At 34.8% G+C, this 27238-nt stretch overlaps 1 protein-coding gene across 1 annotated transcript in view; it reads right to left on the bottom strand.

Moving 5' to 3' along the window:
• LOC145259203 (phospholipid-transporting ATPase VD-like) overlaps positions 1-27238 on the bottom strand; it is a 297081-nt gene that overhangs the window by 128632 nt on the left and 141211 nt on the right. The window contains exons 4-5 of the mRNA XM_080117034.1: positions 22140-22246; positions 1-38 (exon numbers count right to left, since the gene is read on the bottom strand). The exon at positions 1-38 is cut by the window's left edge and continues 94 nt beyond it. Coding sequence (XP_079973160.1) covers positions 1-38; positions 22140-22246 — 145 coding nt within the window. The remainder of the gene's footprint in view (positions 39-22139; positions 22247-27238) is intronic.

The raw sequence follows: 27238 nt of genomic DNA, 5'->3' as shown, positions 1-27238 counted from the left end.
AGGTCCGCTGTTATTCAACATGGCTTTTGTCTCATGACCTGAAATTCAAAAGTTCAAAGTCAATCAGTTTCAAGTAACAGTGACATTATTATAAATCTGTCTACTAATAAGAGGTACTTTCTCTTTGTTTGTATATCGACATTTTGATTTCTATTTTCAAGGGAGATAATTATATGAAAACGTCCGGATAGTATTATGGAGCCAGATACTACACTTTGAAATATTTTTTTGCACAAAATATAAAAAGTTTACAAATGGAACAAATTAGGCACAAGACCAATCAAAAGTGTGGGATAATGAGTGTCAATGATCATCCTTGGTCACAAATACTTTAAATTATCTGTCCTACTCTTAATTAGAAATATCTCAATCACAACAACACCACATTCACTCCAGGGGTTGTCCTACTTAAGATAAACCCACATTTGATAAAGTTTTATTGAAACCTAAATATTTACAGTGATTTAAATACATTTTTATTTAGCCAAACGACCAAGGAGACATGAAATTATTTTTTGTGACTAAGCATTTTTAAATGAATGAATGAATATATATATATATATATATATATATATATATATGATTAGTTTTTTTTGGAAAAAGAATTCCAGCAGAGTGCTCAATTAAAAGGAAAATCCAAATTTTAAGAGCGTACTTATATTTTGTGTACAGAAAGTTGTTAGTTGAGACAGGTCATTGGTACCGTCGGTTTCAAGCCCGATAATAAGGCCCGTTTAAGGTATCCTTATCAAGCTCTCTTCAGCCAATATTCGTCTCTATAGACGAATATTGGCTGAAGAGAGCTTGATAAGGATACCTTAAACGGGCCTTATTATCGGGCTTGAAACCGACGGTACCAATGACCTGTCTCAACTAACAACTTTCTGTACACAAAATATAAGTACGCTCTTAAAATTTGGATTTTCCTTTTAATTGAGCACTCTGCTGGAATTCTTTTTCCAAAAAAAACTAATCATATTCGCCCCCACCAGGAATTTACGGTAAATACCAATAGCCTAGTGGTTGAGCACTATCGGGAAAGAAAACCACAAAACAGGAAGTAAAGACCACCTTCTTTAAAAACAACCGGAGATGGAACAATAGAGACGAATATTGGCTGAAGAGAGCTTGATAAGGATACCTTAAACGGGCCTTATTATCGGGCTTGAAACCGACGGTACCAATGACCTGTCTCAACTAACAACTTTCTGTACACAAAATATATATATATATATATATATATATATATATATATTTTAAAACTAACAATAACAATAGAAAATAAACAAATAAAATAAACATACATAAATAGACGATGCTGCATTGGTCTCGCACTCCGCAAGTGTACTCCAACGGCTGCTTGACAAATCGAGCGCTGCTTGTGCGGAGTTCGCACTGGTAATCAGTGTGAAGAAGATAGTTGTGACGCATCACCATCAATGGCCATGAACTAGAGACTGTCAAGAACTTTGCGTATCTTGGACCCAACATCAACAAAGGAGTATCCACTGGACAGGAGCTACAAACATGCATAGGTAGAGCAGTGTCTATTTTCAACCGACTATGTGAAAGAGCATGGTTCAATAAATACCTCACTTCTCACACAAAATGCTGCATCTATAAATGCTGTGTTCTGAGTACCCTAGTATATCGAGCAGAGACTTGGACCACGTATGCTCGTCACGAGAAAAGACTGAATGTCTACCATCTCCAATGCTTGCGACATATCATGGGCATCAATTGGTGGGATAGAATCACCAACAAAGAGGTGCTAAGACGTGCCGGCAGCCGCTCCTTGTTCCAGACACTCAAGATCCGACGATCGAGTTGGCGTGTACACCTATGCAAAATGCCCGATGGCCGTCTCCCTAAGGATATCCTTTACAGCGAACTGGCAAATGGAACAAATGGAACGGTGCTGCGCTTTAAAGACGTGGCCAAACGGGATCTGATCGCTCTTGGCATTGATGTGAATGTGTGGGAGGAGCTAGCCAAAGATAGACCAGCATGGAGGCGTGCCTTGAGTAAGGGTGGCAGAGAACTTGAGAACCTTTGGTTTGAGAGGCTGGCGCAGAGAAGACAAAACTAGTGACTATGTTTACTGTTGCTTGCATTAATCTTTCGTAGCTTGCTTGCCATTACATAAATTATCATATATATATATATATATATATATATATATATATATGAACTAACATAAAAAAAAAACATTTAAACTAGGTTTAAAATAGGTCAGGACAGTAGATATCTACGCTCCCTGCTAAAATAGCACACACAAAGGAACAGGTGAACTGGCAGTCAACTCCTTTGTCCTGTAAGTGCCTGCTCATTGGCTGATTAGGAAGGGTGCAGGGGGTACTAGAAAGCTGATTGGCTAACTAAAAACTCAATAGAAGGTGTGTACATAAAAACGCAAGACAACCATAAAATCCTTGCATAAGCCTGATGAATCCTAGTGTGGATGAAACGCAGAATATTCTGTGTAGCTTAATTGCCATATATATTTTATAACTTACTATATATATATATATATATATATATATATATATATATATATATAGTGCGTCCATTAATAGTTAATTTAAATAATTCCCAATAATATTGTGGAATCTGCATTTACTTTTGGCATTTATAAAAAGTCAATAAGTTTTAGTTTTAATTTATTCATACCAATAATAGTGTGGGGTTTGCATTCACGCTTGACATTTATAAAAAGAAAATACTTATTCATACCAATAATATCGCCTGCATTCGAGCTTTACATTATTATATATATATATATATATATATATATATATATATATATATGATGATGACAAACTTTCTAGGCTCAGAAGCTCAATGTTTGTAAGTATGTGTTCCATAGGATACGTCTTTGACAATCAGTCTGAACGTTACTATGTTTGTGTTAGCTTAAGATATGGTTTTGTGTAGTACTCGGAGGTTCACCCTCCCAGACTTAACCTCTGCTTTGTGAGAAAGGATTAGTTTACCGTTGATCGCCCGAGGCGACCCTACTGAGGAATGATGACGGGGTTGATAACTGCACTTTTCAAAACCTCGCTTGATTTTCTGGCCTCCTGACTGAGGAAGTAAACAATGGTTTTATCCAAATTTGGGACGACTGTGAATCACAGTGTAAAAAAATTATAACATTAAAAATAGAAAACATAAACATTATAAGCATTTAATTGTTATAATTATAGCCAGATACAACAGAAGTCACTTTATATATAATTGCGTTTAGATCATCCTATTCTGGATGATTATAAGGTGTGTCTGAAACGTGATAAGAATGACATCACAAACAATTATTTCAATTAAATTTATTTGGCAAAAAATAAAGCAAATTGTGCTTCAAATGCCATATAGAGAAAGAGCGGTAAAAACAAGTACACAGAAGAGGATACAGTAGCCTAAATTCATCTTGAATTGTTGCATTGTTGGTGCATTTATTATTTCACTTCAAAGTCTGTTCCAAGGTCCAAAGAATCTGATTGAGAAAGAAGCCTTCCCTTGGTTCAATCGAAATTGGTGATGAAAAAGTTTCATGTAGTCTCTTCATAGACCTCCTTCTGGTGCAGGAGTGATGGTTTGGTTTCGTTTCGTTTTGTTTAATTGTTTTGTTTTATGGCATATCAATCCTTTTCGGATTATTTAATGCTGAATCCAGTTATTTTGGAAACAGTTTTTATGCTTCAAGTTCTTTATATCTTCAAATATTTATTTGTAGAGTTTGGTTTGGTTTGGTTGTTTTGTTTTATGGCATAGCAACCCTTTTCGGATTATTTAATGCCGAATCCAGTTATTTTGGAAATAGTATTCATGCTGCATAGAGTTATTTTGTAGAAGGTTTTTATTCTTCAAGCTGTTTGTATCTTCAATCGCTAGTTTGTAGTGTTTGGTTTATTTGTTTTATAGTGGATTTTATCGTTTTTGTTTCCGGCCCTGCAGAACATGAATGAGTTTTACAATGGGAGTGGGGAAAGGGTTACAGTATTAATGTTTGGTACATTTTAAGTTAGGAAACCAATTAGGAAGTGAGGAAGATAGAAAACGAAAGGAGAAATGGGGAAAAGGAATGTTTTTTTGTGTGTTTGGTTAGGGTTAGGGTTAACAAAACATAATTAAATTTTGCAAAAAAAAAAAAAAAAGAAAAAAAAAGGAAGTAGAAAAACAAAAAAGCATCAATGTTAGGTGCATTTCGTCTCAGGAAGTCAATATCTTCAGACAGCCTGATCTGGTAGCACCAGAGTGCAGGAGTGAATAGCAGATTCGGAGGAATATCATAATATCCATCGTGGAGATTGTAGGCCCAATTAGATCATCTCATAAGCGTTGGTTAACCTTTTTTTGAGTCAGCTTTCATAGGGCAGATCCAATTAGACCCCGCACCATTCGAGTAGCTAAGTCTTTTAACTATCTCCAGATGCTGTATACTATGTATTGGATATGAAAAAGAGATCTGGACACAATACTCCTTTAATTCCTTTAACTACAAAAATATATGGATATATATTTTATTACTTCTGTTATTACAAAAATAATTCCATAGAAAATTAATTGAAAAATAGAAACAATATTTCTTTTATATTTTTGTTTGCTTGGGAATCCTTTCATAATTTGTGTATTGATTTTTTTGCAGATTGCTGTCCTCATCCTCATATTTGATGTTGTTGTTTCAATACGTTTTGATCAACTCAACCTCTGGCCTTCTTCAGGTGATTAACCGTGACGGTATAGGAATGTTGAGTCTTGTAACTGCATCCCCAGAAATTACTGCCTTCCATAGTTGTTGTTGTCTCACTACATTTTGGTCAACTAATCCTCTGACCGTGGTTAAGCAACAACATCAACTATGAAAATGAGGATAACAGTTCGTAAAAAAAAAAATGATTACACAAATTATGAAGCCTCATCTCAAAGGATTCCAAAAACAAAACAAAAATATTATTCAGTACGAACCCAACAATGGAAGACCAGATAAGAACACAAAATTCAAGTTATAAGAGCATAAAATCCAACCTTGATCATCCTTTGAGGACCGTGGCATAGTGAATAGAGGCGTTGAATTTCTACAGTTCCAGGTGAGCATTGTTTGAAGATAACGGTTTCAATCCTACCCAAAAAGCAGGCCAGAGGATTAGTTGGCCAAAACGTGGTCTGACAACAACAACTATGGAAGACAGTAATTACTGGAGGTACATGCCGAGTGGTTTCATGCCTTGTTTGGAGCTATTTCTATAATAAACAAAAAAGTTTTCCCCTATTTTGTCCTTTGGCTTTTACAAGTCACCTGATAACCACATAAATTGATTTCACAAGGAACTTTTTTTTAAATTAATGAGTCGTCATTTTTTTTATTTATTATATTTTTTATTTTTGGAATCATATCAGATGAGGCTTCATAATTTGTGCATTCAATCTTTTTGTAGACTGTTATCTTCATCTTTATAGTTGTTGCTGTTCCACAGCATTTCAGCCTCCTGGCATAGTGGATAGAGGTGTTGGGTCTTTATGGTTGTAGGTGTTCATTGTCTGAAGATTGCGGTTTCAACCCTACCCAAAGCAAGCCAGAGGATTAGTTGGCCAAAGTATGGTGAGACAACAACAACTATGGAAGGCAGTAATTACTGGGGATTACAGTTGCAAGATTCGGCATTCTTGTCCAATCGTGGTTAATCACATGAAATAAGCCAGAGGATGATTTGGCCAAAATGTGGTGAAATAAAACCATCAAATATGGGTATGAGGATAACAGTCCACAAAAAAATAAATGCACAATATTTTTTTTTTTTTGTTACCAAGAAAATATAATGAATAATTATTGGACATTTTTTACGAAACTTTAAGAAATATAAAATTCAAATCAAGAAAATAAAATACTAATTGTAAGGTAAGTTTCATGAATAAAGGTTTTTTTTTTTTTATTATCTTTAGATATTTATATATGAGTTTTTTTAACGTTTTTTTTGTGTCTATATCGAGATAAATATTTAGTTTTCCCTTATATAATAGACTGATGATAGCCAATAAATGCTTTCTTAAAGGGTGTTGGCTGCTGAGATTTCGTTGGCTCAGCATTCTGGCACTTTTTAATGTTTCATGTAAACTATCTGAAAAATTTCAACAATAGCACAGTTCTTATTTTGCATACGTACCTAAATTTAAATTGTAAAAAAAAAAACAAAAAAACAAAACAAAAACAGAATAAACGTCCAAGTTTATTTTAAGCTACAAACAAAGGTGGGTTAAAAAAAAAAATGTTACAAAAATAGAATTTTCCAGAGAATGTGAGAATGTGAACTGGGTCAGAAGAAAATCACGATATTTACCTGGGTAGGTGGGTGACTGAGCGACCCCCCCCCCACTCTCCCCAGGGTATTTATATCAAGGTCCAAAATCGTGATTGAATTTCTCAACCATAATCAATGATATAAAGATCAGTTATCTGTGTGTATGTGTGTAAGTTTATATGTCCGACTAAGAGTAAAAATAGACAAAACAAATATCCACAGAGTTGGTATTTTTTTGATTGGTGTTGTCCTGGATGAATAATATCTAAAATTTAGAAAAATTTATTCATTCACTGGGGAGTAGGGGGTCAACTGGAACAGGTTTCATCAAGAGAGGGGCGTTTTCCCAACTATTTTATGTACTAATTTGAAAATAAAATTCCAACTCATCTCTAGAGAAATCTATTATATAAATTATATAAAGGAGAGTATATGTTAGTGTATGTCTATTTGGCTAGAGAGAATGGGCTGGGCCGATGAGTGAGAGAGGATTAAAGAGCGGTAGGAGTAAAACGGGATGGGATAAGATAGAAAGACAGACAGAGAGGTACAGAGATAGAAGTTTTAATAGAAATATGTTGCACTTTTTATCCCAGGTAACGTAAGACAACTCTGCTAATCAATGATAAAGAACAATTATTCTTAATAGATCAGTAAGTTTAAATCGCTTTAATCTTGAAAAGCATAGTTTTTATGTTCTTTCATACAACAGGGGCGCATGCAACAACTGCTCCTTTTTTGATCATATTTATTTTTGTATTACTAAGTCACTACCTATCAAGGCTGAAAGTTTACTCCAAGATAAAAGTTATTTTCATCTTGATGTTTTATGATGAAAATTGCTCTAGACAAGGCATGAAGCCGCTAGATGTAAAGAGCTAACAAGAATGATGATGATTACTGCAATGACTAACGTTATAATAAGAAGATATTAGCATCTCTCTACTCTATCATTTTTTCTATAGAAGGTGCTCGACATTTGTTATGGAAATTGCACCAGACAAGGCGTGAAGCCATTTGACGAAAGGAGCTAACAAGAACGAAAGCTGATCATCCCAAAGACAAGAAATGCCTGTTGATCTTAGTTGATAAAAACAAGCTCTGCTGCTGCATGTGAAATGACGCCACAAAAAATAGTGAAGAAATGATGAATGTGAGAAGTGTGAAGGGCCAATGTTTCCTTCACATTTTCGCCAAGTTTCAGAAAAATATAATGGATGGGGCAAAAATTATGGGGTAAAAAAGTGTCATTTTTTGCAATTTTGGAGCATTTATAACCCCCTTTGAGCTCCTGGGAATGCTGAATCCCAGTGAAAATGGACAAAAAGTGCTGTTTCATGCCTTAAGACATGTATATTTGAATTCAGCACCATGAAAAACTATTATATAGACAAACATATCAAATTTTTTGAGTAATATGAAAAAAGAGCTCCAAAAAGGCATGTTTTTTTTAGCCCTAAAAGCCCCATTGGGCTGCGAGCCAGAATTTTGCCAAGATCACCCAGACTGAATTTATATTAAGAACAATGGCCTCCACATGTTGGCCAAGTTTCAGGAAAATCTAGTTGATGGATCAAACGCTATGGGACAAAAAGTGTCATTTTGGGCCATTTTGGAGCATTTTTGACCTCTTTTGAGCCTTTGGGGACGCAACGGGAATTTTCGCAAAAAAATTTTTTTTACTGTGCTCATCATGTGGCAAAATTTCAGGAAAAACTAAGGGACAAACGCCACTGAAAACATAGGTCCCTCTCTAATAAATTGGGGGAAAAACCAGGAGGAAAACAGTCAGCAGGAAGTAAGTTCCACAACCTTGCAGTTTTTGGAAAGAAACCACCAGAATAGAAACCTGTATTAAAATGAGGTATCAAAACAGCAAATTGATGGAGACCACTAGACCAACGAGTCAATGGAGCTGGAACAAAGGAAGCAGGGAATAGATAAAACAATTCTGAAAAACATATGCCATGGTGAGTTTGTTAGATGGATAGGGAGAAAAGAACCTTAAGGATTAGAGACGATAGTTGAATTGTTTTTTTTTTTGTTTTTGTTTTTTTTTACAGAGGAGTCACCATTTATCAAGGCCCAGAGGGCACTCGAGAATAAGGGTTAATGAATGTAAGGTGGTTGGTGCGACAACAGCTCAGTGGTAGTTTTCAGTGGGATTTGGGTAGAATTGGACTATTCAAGATGACAGAATAGTATGAACTTGAAGACATGTTGTAGTCAGTTGGGAAGTAGGTCAGTGGAACAGAGTTCCACAGGCAGGCAGTTCTAAGAAAGAAGCTTTGTTCATGGTATGTGCACTTAGATTTAGGCACTGATAGAGAGTAAGGGAACTTGTTGGCAGCGGTTGTAGCTTGACGAGTGATTTTGTGAAAGTTTGTCAGGAGGAGGCGATAGAATTTGATGATTTAAGAGGATGGCTCAACAAGAATTTATTATTAAGATTGGCTTGGTAAAAAACCGACCATGTTGTAGTAAGCTGAAAAGCAGCCCCATGGTATATAATGGTAATAACCTCACTATCACAACTAAAAGATGCGACACAAAATCGGAAGGTGGGAATTGCAGATGATCATACAAGGGGTCGTGATCATTACTTCCCCCTTCCCCTTTGCAAAAAAAAATGCCTGAGCAGCCACGTTACCATTCTCTGGTAGGGCAGTTAGCGATGGATTAACCCTTTCTCAAAGAGAGAACATAAAGCTTGGGAGAGTAGATATGTGAATACTGATTAAAACAATATCTCAGCCCAATAAGAGGGGCAGCTGATGCCATTGTAGGGTATCCTTTGTTGAACTGATTTTTGAAGACATATCCTTGCTGGATATAGAATGCACACCAACTTTGTTTCAAGTCAACATCACATAATTCTCCCTTCCCTTATTTTGTCCTTTAGTCCTCACATTCCAGGAGCGATGTTTCTGGCAAAGAGGGAAGAATTGCCGTTTTCTAGGTCAGAATCTATTCCATCTAACACTTATTGTTGACAAGTTGTTTTTGCCTTGAAGTAGTATTCTTTTAGCTTCTTAAATCAAGTGGCTTCATGCTTTGTCTGGAGCGATTTCCATTAAAAAAATACTAGATCGTTTGATTTTAAGTTTTAATTCAAGCGGGAAATAAGTTTCGGATTTTCGATTTTTAGATGAGAATTGGTAATTTCTATTATTTGGACTACTGTTCTCATCTTGAGTGTTATTCTCACAACGTTTCGCCCAATGTAACCTCCAACCTTCTTCAAGTGTATTTAACTCACAAAATTTCAACCAATGCAAAGATCGAACCTTGTTTGGGTGCATTGTTTTAAACTTAGGGACATATACAAAAGTTCAAACTTCCACATAGATTCCCGAATTCGACAAAGATTTGCATTGAATTTGATGTAAAGTTTTTTCATATGAATTAAGCAAGATTTTCTTGAATTTCAATACCTTCTTATGTGCCCCTTAGCTTAAGCCTTGAATTTTATATATTTTTCTAGAAATCAAATCAATGAATTTTGATGAACATCAGAATAAGGATTCTAGACACAAGGTTTAATAGCATATATATATATATATATATATATATATATATATATATATTTTAATTTCACTCTTTGTAAGAGATTATAACCGTGGCATAAACTTCTGTTGGTAACCTTGCCTCTCTTGGATTGATGTATGATTCTGTGCAGTCCTGAGGGGGGGGGGATCTCTCTCCCAGGCTTTACTTTCTCTTTTAGAGAAACGGTCAAAGTATTACTAATCGCCCTAGTCGCATCTTACGGAGAATGCCGATTGAGCTACTTGGGCATTTTTTTGTAGGTCAAAGTGCATATGTCACTTGGGCGTAGGCTTTTTAATTTCGACCTTTAGTCCTATCATATTGGTGGAAGGGGAGGGAGAAATACCAAGAAATTTTAGATAATCAATCCCCACCGCAACTCTCTTGCTAAGAAACCACACCTGCTAGTTTCTGCACCTAATATCCGGTTTTAAAAACAAAATTTTATGTGCCTTTTTTTTATTATCACTAATTCATTTGGAGGGCATTAAATGTCAGTTGAAATTAAAACCATAAATTTAATAATCAATACTTTCCGCCCCAACCTATGACCGAGTTAAGCAGTCCATCTCAACCCTTTTTTCAATTATATATATATATATATATATATATATATATATATATATATATATATATATATATAAGCCTGAAGAGTCCTAGAGTGGATGAAACGCGGAATAATCAGTGATGTTTAATCGCCATATATATTTTACAACTTATATATATATATATGTAAGCATGAAAAGTAACGTGGTTAAGATTAAACTCAGAAAAGTAAAGGACTAGTTGTTAAAACTGGAAAAGAAAAATTCAAGATATTCTAGTAAAAAATATAGTTAATTTACAACTTGAAATATTGCAGAATTACGAATTTTTTACAAAATTCAATTCAGCATTATATAATCAATTCGTAATGCTGAAATTTTTCCGGGTATTAAGCAACGTAATTCTTTATGTTATAAGTGGTTACCAGTGCTGTACGTGCAAGCGAGCATATTTTTGCTTAATACCCGGAAAAATATATGTATATATCTATACTCATAGTCAAATTGAATATTGAAATGCTCATATCCTTGGTTATATAGGACGAAACTCCCTGAAAATTTGCAGGCTTTTTAAAGACCAATCAACAGGCAAAAATAGTTGTCGATATTTGCTAAAGCTTACTTTGTTTCCCACTTAATGACTTTTAAAGGTTTTCAGCTATGCTTAAAACGAATATCACATTTAAATTTCCCGCATATAAGTAGTTTTCCGCTTTTTCTACACAAAAAAAAAAAAAGAAAAAAAAAAGCGGTTCATCCTTCGTAGGGACGTGATGTCCCTCAACAAATAGGTTGTTCTGAAATCGTGTCTGGGGAGTCGGCTAATTTCAGTTAATGTTTGTAATGTTGATATCATATCTACCGCCTGCATACCAGCAGTAACTATCTTAGTTGTATCAGACGCGTTGCTTGTCACATCGTAGAATGTAGAACTGGATAAAAAATATAAGAATTTAAAATCGAGGCATAGCCAATAGATTACGCCGTGCCCCATATGGTTAGGTCGTCAGTATTGCACACTTCATGAGTGCGACGACCTGGGTTCGCGCCTATGTCAAAGCACATCACTGATGAGATGCAGTACATCGAAACCCACTTTGGGTCTGGCATTGTCCGTTGTCAATGCAATTGCTCGATTCTATCTAATTCTGGGTTCTAGCTTTATCGTGAAAGGTGTATGTGAACGGGTATTTATATATCTATCTATAATCTCCTCTTAATGTCTAATATATATATATATATATATATATATATAATAATCTCCTCTTAATGTCTAATATATATATATATATATATATATATATATATATATATATATATATATATATATAAAACATTAAGAGGAGATTATAGAAAGATACGAAACAGGACTGTATGTCGATGACTACAAATATATTTTAAAAAGCCCCCCTAAATAATGTCGTAAATAATCTCACCCGCTACTTAATTGGCTGAAAATGCGAAGCTCGTTGTTTGTTTGTTTACGAACAGACGATTTGAGCACTATAAAGGTGGTGGCGGGTGTCTATTTAAATAGACATTCCGACGAGTTATTTATGGGCGTCAATTCCATGGTCGAGTGGGAGAACCGCCGACTGTCAACACGACGGTTCTAGGTTCAATCCTTGGCTTGGGAGAGATGCTAGTCTAGCGGCACTGATGAGTTGTGATACAACGAAACAGGACTGTATGTCGATGACTACAAATATATATATATATATATATATATATATATATATATATATATATACTAGCAGGAAGATCATTGCCCGGAATTGAATGATGCTCAACAAATGTTCTATACTTGCAATACTATAAGTGTCATCGGAATTGGTAAAATCGCCCATTCGTCAATCAAATTGATTGGTTGTCTATTCCTCAGGAACCCACTGCAGTGCACCGGAAGAAACTCACATATCTTCCTACAGTAACTTAGTTTACATTGCACTGTACAGAACCTACTGTTGATTTTATGAATTCTTTTTTTTTTTATATATATAATGACTTGATTTAAAGTTTAAAATGAAAAAGTTAAATATCATGGTGCATTGTGCTCTATCTCAACCATCATCAATGGACTTGAGGTAATCTCGTCAGCATTAGACAAAGCCAAACTCTTTGCCAAGAACTTTGCAGCTAATTCCACCCTATGCGACCAAGGCTGTCAACCTTCCGTATTTCTTCCTGTATCAAAATAACACTATGCGACATACAAATATCTCTGCATGATGTTGCCAAGCTAATCAAAATCCTTGATTCCAGTAAAGCAACTCGCCTTGACGGCATTCCCATTATAGTGCTGAGAAAGCTTCAACCAGAACTAGCTCCTATACTTACAAAGCTGTTTAAGTGTATTCTTAAGGAGAATTGTTTCCAAACACTCTGGAAAATCTCATCAGTATGCTCTGTATTTAAGAATTCAGGTGATCGGTCATCTTACTCTCAGTCCAGACCAATCAGTCTCCTATGAGTCATGAGTAAGTTGCTAGAATCTGTGTTAAATAGTCAACCAGTTCAGCAAAAGTAACCTTCTTAGTGACATGTAATATGGTTTCCATTCTGCTAACGGTTATATCTCATAGGATTAGCGAATCTCTTGATGGAAGCTTCCTTTCTATAGCAATTGCTCTTGACATATCAAAGGCCTTTGATAGGGTATGGCATAAAGGTCTACTTCACAAGATCTCCAGTTACAGTATAGCAGGAAACATTTTCTCAATTATTAAATCATTTTTCTCTGATGGATTCATATGAAGAATAATTGATGGGCAGAAATCAGAAGCTCACAGTATTAATGCTGGAGTCCCTCAGGGGTCCATTCTGGGCCCAACTCTATTCCTGATCTTCATCAATGATCTTCCAAATCACATCCTAAGATCATTTGTAGACATTTATGTTGTCGACACTATCATCTGTAGCAACAAAGCAAAGACAGACCGTAAATGACCAAGTTATCTGATTCTCTCTCCTCTGATCTTGAGCATGTGGTACAATGGAGAAAGGAGTGGCTGGTTACTTTTAATGCATCTAAAACCAAGCTTCTATCTTTACATCATCAATGCACTGATCCCCATCTGGCATCAATTGAAATGAATGGCTCTTGTCTTGGGGAGGCTCCATGTTTTGACAAGTTTCTGAGCTTGAGCTTTACTCCTGATCTGAAATCGAATGCGTACATCAAATCCATTGCCAAGGTTGCGGGGAAAAATGGTGGGATCCTTCTACTGCTCCAGCAGATATCTCACTGCTGATGCAATTCTCTACCTATATAAAAGCCAGGTACGTCCAAGGATGGAGTACTATTGCCACATCTGAACAGGAGCTGCTAGAAGGAGCTTATACTATCTTAACAGAGTTCAAAATAGACTTCATAGCTTGGTGGGGGATGCCCTTTTCTCTTCCCTGCAACTTCTTTCCCACAGAAGAGACATTGCAAGCCTGTCTCTGCTTTATCATTATTTTCATGGCAAGTGCTCGTCTGAGCTCCAATCTATGCCCACCTCGTCAAACTTTCACGAAAAACACTCGACTAGCTGAAACTATTATCAATAATTTCTCCCACTCTTTATTTGTACCAAAACCTAAACATAGATTCCATGAACAAAGCATCTTAGAAATGCACGGCTGTGGACTCTCTTATGTTTGCTTGCTTTCCAGCCGGCCACAATTTGGTAGTCTTCAAGTCCAACATAAACAAATTCTTGATGTGCCGTTCCCTTAAGTAATCCAATTTACCAAATTTCCCCTACTATCGATTATTATGATATTACCCCATTGACTACTGTATACTCATTAACCCTTATTCTTGAGTGGCCTCTGGGCCTTAATAAGTGGTGACTTTTCTTATTAAACAACCTACTGTTGATTTTATGCATCAGGCCCTTCTGCTTGTGCAATGATAAAACTTTCAAATGCTCTTGTAATATTAGACTGTATAAAAGTGTTAACTTGAAATCAGACTGTATCTTCTTTAATGGGATTTTTTTGATTAACGATTTGCGATACTTATCAAATGTATTTCAATACAAAACGTATACAAGAACACTCCCCGGCACATAAAGTACATTTGTATGAAATTTAAAAAATCAGCAGCCGTTTTGTAATCTATAAGGAACACACACACAAAGCGCCTTTTATATATATATATATATATATTTTTATTTATAGTTATGTCTCGGAAGTAGAGTGAAAAGCACATCTTATTTTTCTTTTATTAATATTATTTTTTCCTTGTACACACTTTTTTGTGAATTATTCCATGGATTTCTGCCTTTGGATTATTATGGACCATCTTCTTCCAATTACGGGATTTCTTTGGATTTTACTTGTATAAATGGAAATTCTTTTAACTTTCTTGAAGTTTTACATTTGGATTTTACCGTCACTGGATTTTTTTTATCTTCCATCAGACTATCCATTCGTATGTAATCACCTTTTTCTTTACCATATTCCCTCTGCTTAACTTATTTTGTTTTCAAGTAAGATCTTTGACTTATTTGTTGTTTCATTAAATACTTCTGCATGCAAAATCCGATCCTGCATTTTGCTAATTCCTACCCTCTGATGAGAAGGAGAGTATTTCTTCGAGACTCCGTGGATTAAGGACTATCCATTTATCTAGTGTTTCCTTTTCAAATTAAATATGTTTTTAACTCATTTCAAAGTGTTTTTTAACATATTTCATTAACTGTTTGCTCATATATATATAATAACAATCTTGTTACTGAAAATTTGTTCAAATTTTCAAAATAATATTTTAATCTTGTGAGGAAGCTATACAAAATTTTAATTATCCGACAAGGAGTACAAATAAACAAGAAAAACCTTATTCCATGGAGTTTTGAAAAGTGCAATTCTTCTCAGAGGAAAGAGGTTTGCAAAATATACAACAAATTTTACAGGTTAATACATTAAAGGAAACTACAAATATGAAATTAATCATAGTTGCATCAAAAAAGTTATTTAACAGTAAGTGACAGTTTATAGGGATTCAATGAGATTAAGAAAGCATATAAAGATGAGTAATACTCGTGTCCTGATGTTGCGTGGGAAAAAATAAAATATTAATTTTAAGTTCTTTTTTTTAAAATTAAATATTAGAGTATAAATAAAAGAAACAAAAAAAACAAAAATAAGTGAAGCATACAGAGTCCCACGCGAGTGCACAATGACCGAGGCATAAAAACAATGAGTAAGTTCAACATTTGCCCCCCCCCCCCTCATTTAGCCCCAAAAGTTCCCAGGGGACGTCAAATCCTGGTGAAAATGAAAAAATGGTGCAGTTTTAAGCCTTAACATATGTAAATTTGAGTTCTGCACCACGCAAAAAAGAAATGACGAAGTCCATCATCCCCCCCCCCATTTAGCCCCAAAAGTTCCTAAGAGTTAACATATTTAAATTTGAGTTCAGCATCATGCGAAACTTCAATCTTGATCACGTTGTACAATGGGGAAAGGAGTGGCTGGTTACTTTTAATGCATCTAAAACCAAGCTTCTATCTTTACATCATCAACGTTCTGATCCCTATCTGGCTTCAATTAAAATGAATGGCTCTCGTCTTAGGGAGACCTCAAGTTTTGACAAACTTCTGGGCTTGACCTTTACTCCTGATCTTAAATGGAACACGTACATCAAATCTGCTGCTAAGGCCGCTGGAAAAACGGTCGGATCCTTCTATCGAGCCAGTAGATATCTCACTGCTAATGCAATTCTCTATCTATATAAGAGCCAGGTATGTCCAAGGATGGAATACTGTTGCCACATCTGCTAGAAAGGACTTGTCCTGCCTTGATAGAGTTCAAAATAGACTTTGTAGCCTCAGAAGAGATGTCCTTTTCTCTTCGCTGCAACCTCTATCTCACAGAAGAAATGTTGCGAGTTTGTCTCTGCTTTATCATTATTTTCATGGAAAGTGTTCGACTGAGCTTCAATCTATGGTCCTCCCTCGCCAAACTTTCACAAGAAACACTCGTCTAGCTGTAAACACTATCAATAATTCCCCCCACTCTTTATCTGTGCCTACACCTAAACATAGATTCCATGAACAAAGCTTCTTTCTTAGAACTGCAGGCCTGTGGAATTGTCTTCCGTTTTCCTGCTTTCCAGCTGACTACAATATGGTTGCCTTCAAGTCCAACGTAAACAAGTTCTTGATGAGCCGTTCCACTTGTTAATAAATTTACCGAATTTCCATTACTAACGATTACTTTATTGTCCAACTGACTACTGTACATTCTTAACCCTTATCCTCGAGTGGTCTCTGGACCTTGATAAGCGGTTATGCCTATGTAAAAAAAAAAAAAATAGACATACACAGAATATTTTAGACAAATATAGTAAAATAGTCCCAGAAATGGAGTATTTTATTAGCCCTAAAAGAGCCTCTGGGGCACACCCAAGAGTTATGGCAAAGTATAGACAAACAAAATTATATAGAAATCAGTTAGTTACAATTTTCATAAAGTTTTATAAAAATTCAAGGCATCAATTTTTTTTAATAAGCACAAATGTGTCAATTTTAGCCATTTTAACCCGAAAGGCACCCTTAGGGGATAACCAGAGTTTTCCCAGAAAATCAGTTCTGTTACTTTTTTTACTCATATCATGCTTAATGTTTGTGCAAAATTTCAAAAAATTCCAAGGTGTAGCTATTGAGAAAAGTGCGGACAGATGAACAAACAAGGGTGAATTTACAGGTCCACCCTCCTTTTGTTGAGGGGGACCAAAAATGAATGAATAAATAAATAAATAAATAAATAAATAAAAAAAAGAACGTCTGTCCTTGTTATTTATTTAAGTGATTAAAATAAGATTTAACAATTTTGTTTCGTATTAAAATATAAAAATAAGGCGCTTCTACACTATTGGGACGAAATTTCGGAAATTGTAATGCTGAATTTCACATGAAAACAGTGGTATCTACGTATTCCTCATATTTTTAAGATGGTTATATCCAAAAATTACGAAAACTGATAAGGTGGAAAATTATTTATTAAAGAAAATAAAAAATAGAATTTGATGAAAACTATCGTAAAACACAGGAGAGTTCAAAAGGGGGGTAATTTTCCGTTTCGATTTAAACAAGATGGTGGCAATTTTTCACCTGCAAACACGATTAAAGTTGTTGTTTTTTTTTTTTTTAATAATTCAGTAATATTCAGGTAATTTTGACTGCATAATTTGGAATCTACCATTATAATTTAGAAATGACAAAAAAATCAGTTGAAACCATTGTTTTTTTTTTTTGATCTGAAAACTATTTATTGACTACAAAATCTCGTCCCAATTCTCTAGAAGCACCAAAAATAATTTTTATCAAAAATATTTTTGTAACTATATAGGAGAGTCGAAAATGGACCATGAGTTTACTTTCTGCAGTCTCGTAACTCTTACTCCTATTATTTTCTCCTTTTGTTCTCACGTTCTATGGATGATGTTTCTGACAAAGGCAGAAGAATTGCCGTTTTTCATCAGACATTTATTGTTGCGTCGTTATTTTTGACTCTGAAGTAGTATTTTATAGTTCTTTACATCAAGTAGTTTCTTGTCTTGTCTGGAGCGATTTCCATAAAAATAAAAGGTAAATAAAAGCAATTTATCTAAGTATGGGGTGGGGACAAAGCTCCCTACCTTATAGATTGTGTAGCTACCCCTCCAGCAGTACTTTAGAATAAAAATCTTTGAAGGATATCTGATTGTCTTACAAGTTAATAAAATAGATTTTTTGAAGGTTTGGAGAATTAGGTTCCCTCCAATATAGTTTAAAATAAAGGTTGAATACTCCCTAAACTGTGTATCAATAATCTCTTCATATCAATAGCGGTTCTATATCAACAGTGACCCTGTATCAATAGTACTTCAGTATCAATAGTACTCCTGTATCAATAGTACCTCCGTAACAATAGTACTCCTTTATCAATAGTCTCTCTGTGTCAATAGTACTTCTGTTTGGCAATACTACAACTACTATAAGAATAATAACAGCACCAACAAAGTAAAAAAATTAAAAAAAAGTAAATGTAACATTTAACGTCTAGCTGAAAACACTGTCAATAATTTTCCCCACACCTTATCTGTGCCTAAACCGAAACGTAGATTCCATGAACAAAGCTTCTCTCTTAGAACTGCACGCCTGTGGAACTCTCTTCCGTTTATCTGTTTGCCAGCTGACTACAATTCGGTCATCTTCAAGTCCAACGTAAACAAATTCTTGATGAACCGTCCCCCTTAAATAATCCAATTTACCAAATTTCTACTACTAACGATCACTATGAAATTATCCCATTGACTACTGTACATTCAATAACCCTTATCCTCGAGTGGCCTCCGGGCCTTGATAAGCGGTGACCCCTATGTAAAAAAAAAAAAACTAATCAAAAATTATTTGCTGCTTTTTTTTGTTTTCTTTTTCAGAAAAACAAATGTGAAACTCTTCAGAAATACAGGGCGTCCAAAAAGTCACTGAAGGGTTGAAAATCTTTGTCATTTTACCATTAATTATTATTATTTTTTTCTCTCTATTTCAGATATTTTACAGATAATATTTTCGAAATTAATTATGGATAAGTATAATACTGAACAATGTACGCACGTAGCGAAATTCTTTTATCAAAATCAAGCAATGCTTTGGCGACAATATCAAATGGCCGCCACGTTCCCCAGATTTGACTAGCCCCGACTTTTTCTTAAAGAAAGAGTCTATGTTAACAGACCCCAAACTCTGCAAGAATGGAAGGAAAACATCAGAAACGAAATAAGGGAGTTAAATCGCAATCCAGAGATTCTGCAATCTGTCATGAATAATTTTTGGAAAGAGCACAAATATGCGAAGCTGAAAATGGGCAACATTTAAAATACATTATTTTTCGTAAATAAATATTGTTTGAATTTTGCATTGTCTTTTTGTAACTTCCAATGTCTAAGTTAGATTGTGTTAAAATTACAGAAAGATATCATAAAAAATAAAAAAAAATCTATTTGAGTCCAAAATCCTTCACTGACTTTTTTGACACCTTTCTGAATCTGCTATTCTCGAATGAAGTTTGACTTCTAAGTAAATAATCTGAATCAGCTTAATGATAAATCATATGATGTTAAAAATGTGAAAGAAGTCAATATGTATGAGTATATTTGTATTTTGGAATGCAAAAGGAAGGAGTAATCATTATTTTCATCGACAATGTATAGTAATAAACAAAGGAAAAGAGTAGCATGAAGAATGAAACAATTGTTCATAGCATTGTTGTGATATGAACGATTGGTCCTCGGTGATACTGGAAGCAATAGGAGTAGTTATTGTTGGATATTTGGCAAGTGGCCCCAGGAAGAGAGGCATTCAATGAGTTGCACACACGCACACACACACCAATTAATTCCGTTTGAGGAATGTGACTTTCCACCACTGTCTATTGAAATGCATAATTTGACTAGAAATATGCAAGAGGATATCGGTCAAAAGGTGAAAACAATAAACAATTGGGAAATATTAAACATTCCGGAATGAAAGAATGTTTATATAAATCAACAACAGAAAATGGTCACACAGAGAGTTGGTCACAGAGTGAGACCAAGCGGACACATTTTTCATCACTGCCAAAACATCCGCACCACACTCTCGCCACGCACCTTCACTAATGTCAACACTCATCATACTAAATCGAAAAGATTGTCATTGGGAATAAACAAAATAATTTTATAATTCAGCTGTGTTGTGATTTATTCGCTGCCAGGTGTATATATCGTAGACAGTGACAAAAGTCGATTTAGAAATTATATAGACTAGCACATTGAACAACCGGCCACAACGAATATGCAGGGTGAGGCAGAGCAACTTGCTTATTTTTGTATAAATGATATTCTGAATAAGCAAGTTGCTTTGCCCCACCCTGAGTGAAAATGTCAGACTCTGTGAAATACTTAGTTGGCTGAAACAGTTGAATCGGAAAAAATTTCATAAGGTTAGAAAAGAAACGAAATGAACAAATTCGCATATGGAGTTTTTAGTTCTAAACCTATAATCGCTAAAGCCAAAGTGACAAGAGAAAAATCAACTTTATTATCAATATTATATATAATGTATTACTGATTGTCTTACAAATTAATAAAATGGATTTTTTGAAGAATTGGAGAATTAGATTCCCTCCACTTTAGCATAAAATAAAGGTTAAACACTCCCTAGTAAAAAAAAAGGTACTTGTACAGTTTAGTCAAGACATTAAAAAATGAAAATATCGAAAAAAGTTTAAATTGTATCTATCCGTTATAGAACGAAGTTCTCCGGAAAAAAAATTTCACTTAATTTCATCAAGTAGTTTTTTTTTTTACAGCGGAAAAACATGTTTTTATGAGAGCGCGTTGAAGGCGGCCATTTTGGATTTATAAAAAAAATTTGTTTGAATTTTAGAAATAACAAAGGTAGATAACTCCAGTTAAACCGCTGACACCCCTTCCCATCTTTAATACTAGCTAAATCGAACATTTTGCTCGGTATCATAACAAATTGTTTTTTCGCTGTAAAAAAACCCCAAAAAACTACTTGATGAAATTAAGTGAATTTTTTTTTCAGAGAACTTCATTCCATAACGGATGCATACAATTTAAACTTTTTTCGATATTTTCATTTTTTTAATGTCTTGACTAAACTGTACAAGTACCAAAAAAAAAAAAATAAATAAAAATAAACTGCGTATCAATAGTCCCTTCATATCAATAGTAGCCCTGTATCAGTAACCCCTCTGTATTAATAGTACCTCTGTATCAATAGTACCTCTGTATCAATAGTACGCCTATATCAATAGTACGCCTATATCAATAGTGCCTCTGTTTGGCAACACTACTACAACTACTACTACTACTACTACTAGAATAATAAAAGCGCCAACAATGCAAATAAATAAAAGTAACAAAAAAAGTAAATGCAACAAAAACAAGTGAAGCATGCATGATCCCCCGTGATAGCACAGTGAACGAGGCATAAAAAAAATGACTAAGTTCAGCATACCCCCCCCCATTTAGCCCCAAATATCTCCAGAGGACGTCAAATCCTAGTGAAAATGAACAAACGATGCAGTTTTAGGCCTTAACATATGTAAATTTGAGTTCTGCACTATGCAAAAAAAAAAAAAAAAGAAATGAGTAAGTCCATCATTTGACCCCCCCCCTAGACCTTAACATATTTAAGTTTGAGTTCTGCACCATGCAAAAAAAGAAATGACTAAGTCCATCATTTGCCCCCCCCCATTTAGCCCCAAAAGTCCCCAAGGCCTTAACATATTTAAGTTTGAGTTTAGCACCATACAAAACTGCTAAATAGACATACACAGAAATTTCGAACAAATATGGTAAAATAGTCCTAAAAATGGAGTGTTTAGTGATTTATTACCCCTAAAAGAGCCCCTGGGGTACACCCAAGAGTTATCGCGAAGTAGAGACAAACAAAATTATATAAAAATCAGTTCTTGAGAAAAGTGTGGACAGACAAGCGAACGGACGAATAGAAAAGGGTGAATTTACAGGTCCACCCTCCTTTTGTGTCGGGAGAGGGGGACCAAAAAAAATAAAAAAAAAACTAATCAAAAAGTTTATACAAACAGACATGAATATTTGCTGGGATTTTTTTTTTTTTTTTTTTTAAAGAAAAGCGAGTGCAAAACTTTGGTGTTGGATACTGTTTATATTACAAAAAAAAAAAAAAGTCATCTTTAGAAAAATGTGTGAAAAAAAAAAAAAATAATAATGGCGAATGCTTACCTGCATAGATTACTAGCCCTTCAATATAATCCGTATTTTGCAAGACGCAACCGCGAAGGAGAATATTGCTGTTATTTAGTGAAATTCTTTGATTGTTTGGTAATTGACTGAAAAAAAGAATAAAAGAGTGATTTTGATTAAGTCTGGATTTTGGTAATGTTTGTTTTTTTTTTAAGGAAAATTAAAAAAAATAATATAACAGAAAAAAAAAAAAAAAAAAGTACGCTGAAAGAAGTGCTAGTGATTCATGCACCTCTCTCCATATGATATGGAAGGGAGGGGGGGTCCACAGATTTTAATTATTTTGTCTGTTGATTAAACCCGATTTTAACGGACATGAATTTATATACTAGAAGATGTTTTAGGCCTTAACATATGTACGTTGAGTATATAGGTTGAGAAGTGTCCACATACACACACTTTCTCACTTATATGAGAGAGAGAGAGAGAGAGACATTACAATATTATTAAAGAGAATATGAAGAAATAAAAAACAATAATATAAGAATATAAACAAATGCATAGAGATCAATTCGTTTATTCAGTATGGATGTTACATCTATTATGGGTGTAGGATAATTAAAACTCTTTATACCATACAAGCACACACACACACACATATATATATATATATATATATATATATATATATATATATACACACACACTCACACACACACACACACACACACACACACACACACACACCGGGTGGCCCACTTAAAAATAGCCCGATCCTCTAATCTTCCTCTTAACGATCAACTGACACCACAAGACAAAACGCAATTCTTTTTCCAACAAGATGACGCTACATGCCACACGTCTCACAGATCACTGACACGATTTCATAACATGTTTACAGAAGAGAACAATAAGCAAAGGGTTATGGCCACCATGTTCCTCGGACTTATGTGATTTTTATTGTTGGGGGATTTCAAAACAAAAAGTTTATGCAAATAATCCTCACAATCTAGACCAACTAAAGGAGAACATTACCAACGTTATAAAGAGAATCACCAGAGAAGATCAACAGGCAGTATATGCAAACGTTGTTAAATGTGCCCAGAAATGCATGGATGTTAACGGGGAGCACGTCCAGCATCTTTTATTACACTACAGGTAATTTAAACAATAAAAGAATGTTCCTCTCCTACATTTCTGGGCTACTTTTAAGTGGCCACCCTGTATATATATTAGTAATTCCATATTATGCTTTGAAAACTTCATTTTACCAGCCTTAGGACGAGTACCCTTCTGCTACAACGTGCATTATTATGGTTCACTCACTGAATTTTCAAATGGGAGCTTGTCTCCCTCTTTTCTTATGGACAGACAAGGCATGATGCCACTTGATGTAAGGAGCTAAAAAGAAAATACCACTTCAAGGTCAAAAACCAGCAACGAACAAATGTTATATGGATAGATTCCAATTCAGAAATAGCAGTTCTTTCTCCTCTGTCAGAAACATCACTTATGGAATATGAGGACTAAAAACGAAAATAAGGATAGAGTACTGCTGTCACACCTGGGCTGGAGCTGCTAAAAACAGCCTATCCTGCCTTGACAGAGTACAAAACAGACTTTGTGGCTTAGTGGAGGATACCCTTTTCTCTTCCCTGCAACCTCTGTCCCACAGAAGAGACGTTGCGAGCCTGTCTTTGTTTTATCATTATTTCCATGGCAAGTGCTCATCCGAGCTCCAATCTCTGGTCCTCCTCTCACCAAACTTTCATGATAAACACCCATCTAGCTGAAACCACTGTCAGTAATTTTCTCCACTCTTTATCTGTGCCTAAATCAAAACGTAGATTCCATGAACAAAGTGTCTTTCTTAAAAGTGCATGCCTGTGGAACTCTCTTCCATTTGCCTGTTTCCCACCTGACTACAACTTGGATGTCTTCAAGTCCAACATAAACAAATTCCTGATGAATCGCCCCCTTAAGTAAGACACTTTATCAAATCTCCAATACGAACGATTACTATGATACTATCCCATTGATTACTGTACACGCAATAACCCTTATCAAGGCCCAGAAGCCACTCGGGGATAAGTGGTGACCTTCATGTAAAAAAAAAAATAAAAATAAAAATAAGGGAAGCAAGAGTTACGAGGTTGTCCAAAATAAACCTAAAGTCCGATTTTTACTTTTACTCTCCAGTAGATATTGTCCATCTTGCTTAGAAGAATTTATTTTACCTGTCCTGGGATAGGTACTCTTTTAGTACAATATGTTTTATTACGGTTCACTCACCACAGAGCCCAAAACGCTAAGTACAAGTGTGGTCGATATCTTAGTCGTCATTTTCTTAATCACGACTAATTGGATTGGCTTGTTAAAAATCAGGTTGAAAGAAGGAAGTCCTCGTGTAATTATTGGAAGCCATGCTTGAATGAAGAAAAGTACATTGTTGTTGACCTGCCGGTCAGCTACAAGGTCTTGACAACTGTCGTGGCAGTCTACGGCGATTTTTATTTTTTTCACTTTTTTTTTATGTTCTTATCTCTGTTGTATTGATCTCAATTGAACTCTTTTGCATATTTGAAACCAAATTGAAACTCGCATTTAAAAAGGAGAATTTTTTACCCTGCAATTTTATATCATCACGGCATAATCGCTTTGAAATACCGGTGTTTGTTAAATCACCGAAATTAAGCTTCTGTATCAATAGTTCCTCCACATCAATAGTCCATTTGTATCAATAGTGTCTCAGTATCAATAGTACCTCTGTATCAGTAGTATTTCAGTATATGGTTGGTTGGTTGTTTTTGTTTTACGGCATATCAACCTTTTTCAGGTTATTTAATGCCGAATCTAGTAATTTTGAGGGACGATTTTTAATGAAGTATATCTTTTTTTACATCAGATTCTATTTAACCCGTAGTTGGGACCCTAACAGGTACTACCACTCCGGGTCAGAGTAGACCTGGGAGCAATGGCAATTAAAGAGTGGCTCCACACTCCCCAAAGCCCGCAAGATGGGCCTCACCATCGGATATAGTTTTAGGTCATATCCAGGACCCCTCAGTATATGGTAGCTTTATAGGGATATGGCAGGTGTCAGAAGCTTTCTAGCCCGGTAGAGGGAGCCAACCTTTTTTGGAGCAGTTTTGGCAGTATCTTCTATGTATTTGTTCTAATTCATGTTACCTATGAATGCTAGACTGAGATGTTTAAATATTAGACTCTCAATGATGGTACTTAGTGGTTTTAGACTTTCGAAAAAAAAAATTCTATGAGTTTTTTTTTTTTTTTCATATATATTTTAATAACACAAAAAAAAAATACATGCTAAAATATTTCTCAGTTTTTGGACAGAGTTATGCTTAAAAAAAACAAAAAAAAAACCCAAAAAACAACAACAAAAAACTCCCATTTTAATTGTTCTTGTTAGCTGTAATTTGCAATTAACTCATCAAGTGACTGCTCCTTTACTAAGTGTCTATTTATCATTCTCTCTCAGTTCCATTTGACTTTCCATCCTTATTTTATGCACTTTCACTTTCTCTATTGAAGGGAATCTTGCCATAAACAGTAATACTCGCAGTTGAAAAGAAAAAAAAAAAAAACAGAGAGAGAGAGAGAGAGAGAGAGAGAGAGAAATAACAAATCAAGTACAAATGGATCTTTTACTAAATTACTAAAAACCATCAAATAATTTTTTTTAAAAATTAATTATTTTTTGTGCAATAATTTATATCGTGCTAGAGGATAAATTCCTTTTAAAAAATTGAAGTAAAATAGCAAAAGAAACTGAGATGTGTGCGTGCGAGTATTATGTGTTTCTAAACAGTTCACTTCTTGTAAGTAAAAAAAAAAAATACTCGAACTGAGAGCGTAACCAAAACCTATAGACAGTGAATCAAGTGCGATAACCATTAGAGCAGCTTGCCACGTTCTTAAAAAAGTGTTTTCAAACCTCATGAAACAGTTGACAAACAGATAAAAGTTCGATGCCCCCCCGTACCAATTTTAACCCCTTAACAGCCCTTTTGTTCAGATGAAAACGGATTAAAAAAGTTTTCCACATCTCTGAATACTCTATATACCAAATTACAAGCCTTTAGATAAAAAAATTCGTTAAGTATATAAGCTCAGAAGTGTCTACACACACACACACACACACACACACACATACATGCATACATTCTCACTTTTAATTAAGATATGTAGATTGAAACCGTCTAAATTACACTTTAAACGTTGTTTATGATCATTTGGTACAAGAGAAACAGTCCGTTGATGGCGACCCACGGCACATAGTGTTGTGAATGTGGTTAAACGCTGTCTACTACATCGAGAAGGGAAAAATCCATGGACGAACAACAATAAAAGAAACACTACACTGCTCACCAAAATATGTAATTTACAAACCGTGTGAATTTATTACATGCGACTGGTACAAGACAAGTTTATAAGAAAAGCAGGAGGAGAGCAATCTCCATACATCCATACTGGATGATGATTAAAGAGTGAAATAGAAAGAGAAAGAAAGGAAGTCGATATCGCGATCTATCGGTTTAAACATGCAACTCTGGAAATAAGCGATGATAACCGTATATGTCTCAAACCTGAAGGTGTTGTGCATTGGTTCCGTGTGTACACTGCGTGTGAGCCAGGCTGGAAAGAAGTTCAACAAAACGTCTCTATAATAGAATAGGAGCGTTTGATTGAAAAAATTCAATATCGCCACAAAGACATCTCATTACTACTACTCACTATTTCGGCTATTTTAAAAAGCTGGTAATCCGTATCAGAACTTTTGAGATGTAGCTTGGTAATTTATATTATTTCCATTATTTAAAAAGGTATTTTGAAATCTAAAAACAGGTTATCGTTCAATCGTAAACAATTTTTCACAATTTATAAATCAATTATTTTTTTAAATAGATTTTGTGTAAGAAATATAAAAAAATTGTGGGTTTGTATTACTGTACACATAGATTCGAAAAAGTTGTCAAAAAACAAATGTATAACAAATAAATGTTATCAAAGGCAAGATAAGTTACTTTTCTACCTAACTGGATATATTTTTCGTGTTTTTATTCAATGTAACATGTTTATTCAGCTCGAAAAGCATACAGTGTTTACCGATGTAT

The sequence above is a fragment of the Euprymna scolopes genome, chromosome 34 (assembly GCF_053919585.1).
Source record: "Euprymna scolopes isolate OS-2025 chromosome 34, ASM5391958v1, whole genome shotgun sequence".
Taxonomy (NCBI): domain Eukaryota; kingdom Metazoa; phylum Mollusca; class Cephalopoda; order Sepiida; family Sepiolidae; genus Euprymna; species Euprymna scolopes.
This window is presented reverse-complemented; position numbering and strand designations above follow the sequence as displayed.